This window comes from Dendroctonus ponderosae, unplaced genomic scaffold, assembly GCF_020466585.1.
Source record: "Dendroctonus ponderosae isolate FM_Combo_2020 unplaced genomic scaffold, Dpon_F_20191213v2 Dpon_F_20191213_789, whole genome shotgun sequence".
NCBI classification, from domain to species: domain Eukaryota; kingdom Metazoa; phylum Arthropoda; class Insecta; order Coleoptera; family Curculionidae; genus Dendroctonus; species Dendroctonus ponderosae.
In genome coordinates, this window is record NW_026019005.1 from 1 (window position 1) to 6,323 (window position 6,323).

General features: G+C 46.8%; 1 protein-coding gene across 1 annotated transcript; it reads right to left on the minus strand.

Annotated features, from left to right (window-relative positions):
- Positions 1 to 85: 85 nt before the first annotated feature.
- Positions 86 to 5,726, minus strand: LOC125505302 (the record flags this gene model as incomplete). Its single annotated transcript, XM_048668820.1, is given in 9 exon segments — positions 86 to 112; positions 171 to 336; positions 391 to 437; positions 492 to 719; positions 778 to 999; positions 1,757 to 1,890; positions 1,944 to 2,041; positions 2,099 to 2,169; positions 5,006 to 5,726. Coding segments are annotated over 9 exon segments (1,165 nt in total), but the record flags the coding sequence as incomplete, so codon positions are not given.
- Between the last annotated feature and the right edge of the window lie 597 nt (positions 5,727 to 6,323).

Genomic DNA, 6,323 nt, shown 5'->3' on the forward strand with positions numbered 1-6,323 from the left:
CCGTTTGAATCGGCCGTAATTACAGCGTTGGCTAAGATATTGTAGTGGATGCAACCTGTTTTCCCCACATTTGATGGTCTCTTACCTTCGTCCGTCTCTCTTTTACTGCGTCCTGAAAGGAATGGGAAGCTGTTAGAAACTGCTGATGGCTGCCAGTGTAGTGGCGGTACCTGATTTTTTGCTGACTTGGAAAGACACGCTGGTCTCCACCTTGTCCACGTCGTGGTAAATTGGAGACGCCGGCACGGCAGCCGATCGCCTACTGAAGGTGGATTTTTTCTGCTTCTCAGTTGTGGTGGGTTCCGGTTCTGAGGCCGGTTCCGGTTCCGGTTCGCTCTATAGCAGAGAACTGAAATTTTCATCCCATACTAGAGGGTTCGAGGGACTTACCGCAGGCTCACTGGCGGGCTCCGGCACGCTTTTCGGTTCTGCCTCGGCTAAAAATCAGCCACATGAAACAACCCGAGCACTTTCCCGCAGAAGTGACTTACCAGAAGGCTCCGCCTGGCCCACGGGGCCAATTTGCGGGAAATTCTTGCAGCTCTTGGTCAGACCGCGCGGTCTCCAGCCCAAGGCCGCGTAGCTGGTTCCATTGACTACCAGAACCGCTTCCAGCTCCCGATGATCCTTCAGGATCCTCCAATATAGCATAAAAGTGTCGGACAGCTTTTTTTCGGTATAGAGTTCGAAGTCAATCTCGGTGGATTTTACCGGAGAGCCTGCAAAACAGTGCAATTTGATTGGTTGGCCGTCCACCGATGGCCTTTGGTTGCTTACGCTTGTTGCATCCGGGCCCGAACCATCCCAATTGACAGTAGCACTGTCTTCGAGGCGCGGTAGTTGCCTGCACGTCCACACACACTCCTTGGGCGCCACAGTCGCTGTTCTCCAGACATTCGTCGCGAAACTGACAGACTGAGCCGTAGTACAGTCGGTCGCATTTGCACTTGCCCAGCAAATAACGTCCATGTCCGCTGCAGGATTCGCGAAACTCTTTGCCTGCGTCAAAGTTTGACAGTTGGAGGTTAGGGGGACAATCAGCGGTCGTTAGACGACGGGAATTTTGACGTTACCAGCCCCAATTTACGAAAATCCCTACTTTAGCTCGTTGCGAACGGAACGAATGTAAATGATTGTATGCCTTATTGTCAATAGAAGATTAAGTAAAAAATGCAGGCAAAAAATGTCGAAAAGTCAGTGCTTTTAAAAAACTCTGATTTTTCGGCAATTTTTTTTAAATTCATCTCGGGACTTAGCATTGCGTCGATTGGAACCTAGCGGTTTGTTATGGTTTAAGACGATTTAAGGTTAGGTGATTTTTTCCCGGTATTTTGTTGCAACCGTAAACTCTTTGGATTTTATTAATATAGTGTTTCAGTTCCCGCCAAGTCAAATATGCATTTTCATTCGCTCCGTTCGCAAAGATTTTCGTTAATTGCAGCGCAACATCAACACCCGAAAATTGGAACGTAATTAGCTAAAACATTCTCAGTCTGGAACGCGGCGTGCATCGGTTCTCTCACTTGCACGCATGGCAGCCTATCGACGCAGCCGACTGCCTGCGTGTGCTACGTTCCAACTTGACGCCTTCGCCGCTTAAAATTTACCAGTTGTGGTGGCGACAAAGTCTCGAAAAATATGCTTATTTTGGACTAGCGAAAAGTGAAGAAATAGTTGACGGGCAAGTAAAATTTCGTTGAAACGTGAATAATTGACGCATTCCGCGCTTTTAGGTTTCCGTAAATAATCAACTTACGTATTTTGATGTCGACGTCGGCGCAGGACCAAAATTTATATTGGGCGCCCCATTCCAGCGCCTGCCTGATCAGTCTAAGGGTGCAATTGGCGCAGGTGAAGTTGGTGGGCAGCTGAACCTGGTAGGTTTGGGCCCTGAAAACGATGAAATTCGAAACGTTGCCTGCAAGAGAATGGCTCGGGCTTACGTGGCATCATTCGAGATGAACTCGGCGCCTTGGATGCGTGGGGTCAGGTCAAGCACCGGCCGCTCCAACTCGTCCAAAAGTTGAATTTTAAAACCGCCCTAAAAACACCCACGAAAATTGTGCTTTGCATTCTACTGTGGGGAAATCGGGTTTACCTTGTGCGGATAGCCCAAGTGCCAGGAGACGTTGAATTTGCTCCCCGACAGCAGCGAAGTTTTCACATTTCCTGGAATGGAACAAAGCGCGATAAAATCAAAGCCAATTTATAAAACAAAAATGTTGCTAAACAACCGTAATTGTTGCGGTTTTGCAAGCTAACGCGCTCGTGACTCAGCTCGAGCGGAGAGTTTTATTTCTTTCTCTCGGCCATAATCAACATTTGTTTTATTTGTTTAGCCGTCGGCTAAGATCTTTTTGGCCAGAGCCACGCCCCAAAAAGGGCTGTATAAATGCCATGATGGCGAGTTTGGATGTGGCCGCAGGCCCGCCACTAATTACGCAAATTAGCAGGCAACAGCGAGTTGCATAAGCCGCGCTGGAAAAGTGCAATATAACGGAAAATGATTATGGTAATAAGACCGATTACAGGCAGAAAGTAAAAGTTATGAAATGGGGTCTCTGACAAGGTGACTGGACTGGGCTGGGAAGGGAATCAATTAAAAGGTGGCCATTGGTCAAGATATTTCACACCGAAAATTGTCGCCGATCAAAACGAGCAGGATTCAGAATAGAAAACCCTGTAAGGCTGATTGTTAAATGTACATCAATCACACTTAAGGCAGCGGCGAGAAAAACGTGATGGCGCTTACGTAACGCACGAATTCCGCGAAGCCGAAGATCCTCGAGATGATGGAATCTGCCAGACACCTGTTGAACCGGCCGTGATCGAATCGTTTGTTTACAACCCATTGGATGCGGCCAACAAGAAAAAACTTCACATTTTGTCGCAAATGACCGAAAACAATGAATGTTTATTGACCAATAACCTTGATTAAACCATTATTAGCGAATTAACTAAAATAAGTAATGAATCACCTCAATGGATTCGAGTGGGTGCTGCGCTTTAGCGGTTAGAAACAGAAACAACTGAAGATGGCTGACGGAAGTTTCAAATTGTTTGACAAGTGACTTGACAGTCGTTAAACGCATAAGCCACGTAGGCATCAGGTGCCACAAACAAGTGCCTGATTAATCAATAAATAAATGAAATCGATTTGCATAAATATGCGCAGCTCCAACGGTACTGTCGAAGAAAACCGTACTAAAGCCTGCTAAAGCGTCCTTTCTAGTCCATTTGCCTTGAATGACCGGCCCGAAGACCACTCGGCTTGTTGACAATTTGCATTTAATTAAAAAATTGTTGCCATAACAGCAGCGTGTTTCTACGTGCACAAACAATTTAATGCAACACACACACACACACACTCGATCGTGTCTTATATAACATTTAGAAAATTGCCCATTAATAGTCACGAAACGTGTTTCAATTAAGTAGTGGAATGTGCAGAACGGGATTCGTGTAAACAAGCTCCTAATCGAATTCCAATGGGGCTAAGTCTGGATGAAGACGAGATAATTCCAGTGAAAAATGCACCATTCAGGGTTTTTCCATTCGATGCTCATCGAGGCCAGCCTTAAAACCCGAAAATCATCAATGGTTTCAACAGTGAAAAGCTGACTTTAACTTTTCTCTCTTGCTGTACGATGTAATTCACAATTGGCAAAAAGTAGTTTTTCAAACTTTGGCCTGGTCAAAACCAGTCCAATTTTTAGCCGTAAAGGTATCAAGTTCGAACGTAGCTACGCGCACCATTTTGCCGCGTCCATAGGCTCCTATGCGTGCGAGGGAGAAAACCGACGGGAGCTGCGTTCTGTAATGCAAACATCAGTTTCATGTTTGGTTTCTTTGTTGGTTGAAGAATTGCTGATTTTCGGGTAATTCGTTTCGGATGGGCCAAAACTTGTCCTGGGGGTGCCTAACAAAAAAAAACCTGCACAAGTTTACAAAGAGAAAGTGCGTTGAAACCTGAACTGACCAATCAGACACTAAACGGTTTTTACGGACTTTTATCCGCATGAAAGCGGCGCCATTTCCGGCTCGGCACGTGACGTTACAAAACCATTAAATCCGTACGTGCCGTAATGCTTTTTAGCTCAATTTCCGCGTAAAAGCGGCGGATTTCTTCAGCGTTAATTCGCTAATTGTCGTTCGGTAATTGTTGCAACGGGGATTCTCACTCGCGTGTCAATGAATTGTCAAAATGGCGCCCGGGGTATTTACCCTAATAGATAAATGTGCAGCGTTGCCGCGTCGCTTTCGGGGAATTTAACCCAGAAATCGGCAGCCGCAGGCCAGTAATAATAATATAATTATCGGCTGCCATACCTTTATTTGCCTGGCCTGGTATACGGCGTGTGATGACGCAATTTAGAAATTCCGCCGTAATATTTTCTCTTCGACGCAAACGGCTGAACGTGAGACAATTGCAACCACATCACATAGTCGATCAAACAAATGAGCGAAGATGATCGCCGTTTGTTTTCATCATCGTTATTAATGATTGCTTTGGCCATGGCCAAGCGAGGAAGTAAGGCGGTCGATCGGAAAAAATCTGATTAACTGGTTATCGTGCTTTTTTATGTGGAGAAACAGATTTTTAGACCATTATCTGGGCGGAGCTTGAAGCGTCCATCCTTGGACCAAATCGCTATTAAAGAACATCGGTACGATTCAACCCGGCCTGGTACATCCGGGCGGTGTGATAAGGACTGACTCGTTTCCACGGCGACCACTATAGCGCGCTCTCGTCCACGCACAGTCCAGCCCCGTGCCTTCAGCAGGGATTACAGGATTTCAGCTACGGGGGGTGGAGAACAATCTAGTTTCTGTTCGATTCAGTTCACCTAGTAAATCCTTGTGCCAATTCCATAAAAGTCCAATCTGGTCCCCATGGTAGGTCAACAGCGCAATTATCCTACGCCACAACCTTCTCATCTCCTTTCACGTGCCGAAACCCATCGGGTTTGCCTTAAACGGTGATTTACATGGAGCATTTGGTTACCTTTGGGCATCCCGCATGGGGCTTTTGTTCTGGAACTATCCAGAAAGTCCAGGTCGTACTTGCGAGCGGGCGGAAAAACCAGAGCGACATGGCCCTCACTGATCAGTGCACAGTAAAAAATCACGAAAAACCGCACAATCCACCTGCATCCAACGGAAGACGTTCGCGACATTGTTCGTTCGGTTCGTCTAGACGCGCTCAGGGTGGTTCTACTGCACCATAGTCGCGCGATGGCGTTTCTTCGGCACCAACAGTTTCTCAGATGGTTCGCGTTCGGGTACGACCTTTCGCGTAATACCTCTCTCGGATTTCTCTTGCGGAACACCTAGCAGCCGAAGGGGGGAAGTAGTAAGAGGTGCGCCGAGTACCATGCTCGCGGTACCATCTACTGGGGCTAGGAATGTGGACCTGTATACATTCCTAGATTATTAATGAAAATCTTTCGAATTCCATCGCGGTACTGGTTTTATGGGCAATCTTCGTGCTGCGGTTCCATATTAATCGCGCCACAGGTGGTTTTGACCCAAATTTGCCTTCATAACCCGGTGCGGTGGTTGCTAGTTGGCAAGTGACGCTTGGGGCTGTCATCCGTCTAATTGACGCAACTGGACTGGCCCCTTTGACGTTGTCTTGGACGCTGCTGTCAAAATTATTTTGACACTGTCACTGCGTCGGGTTCGTCTGTCAGTGTCACTGTCTCTAACCACTGATTTTTTGAGGCAAAATTTGACATTTTTTCCAAATCAAATGCGGTTTATTCAATGCTTCTGGAACTGGTTTAGGGTCATAAGGCCGATGCATTTTAAAGTTATCGAAGCGTTATGTGAAGTTGTTGCACGCTTGTGATATAAGGAGGATCGCCCTGTATATGTGTATGGGCATGAGGATCTGTGGATGAGAGTCGCGCCCCGATAATCAAGCGCACTTGGGCGAACTAAATGGCACTTTAAGCTGCATTCGGGCTGATTATATGGAAACGTTAGTTTTATTGCGGGCCTTCTAATCGCTGAGTGTAATTCAACGTCAGCGACCGTGCAGGAAGCGTACGGTTTTGGCAGTTCCGCCGTCACGCCCGTAATTTCGAAAGGAGTGCTCGCGTATATCGGCACTTTTAATGGGCAAAAACGAGTGAAAACCGATGTTGTTTTGATTGTTTGTCGACTTTAGCCTCTCGGCTAAAGTTTCTGGGTTTTCATCCAAGGGCGAATCCAGGGGGGGGGGCATGGGCGTCATGACCCCCCCATTCAATTCTCTATCCAACGAAGCCAAAACGAATTCTGTGGCTCAAATGGTTCTTGAGAAACCTTGAAAAAAGCAG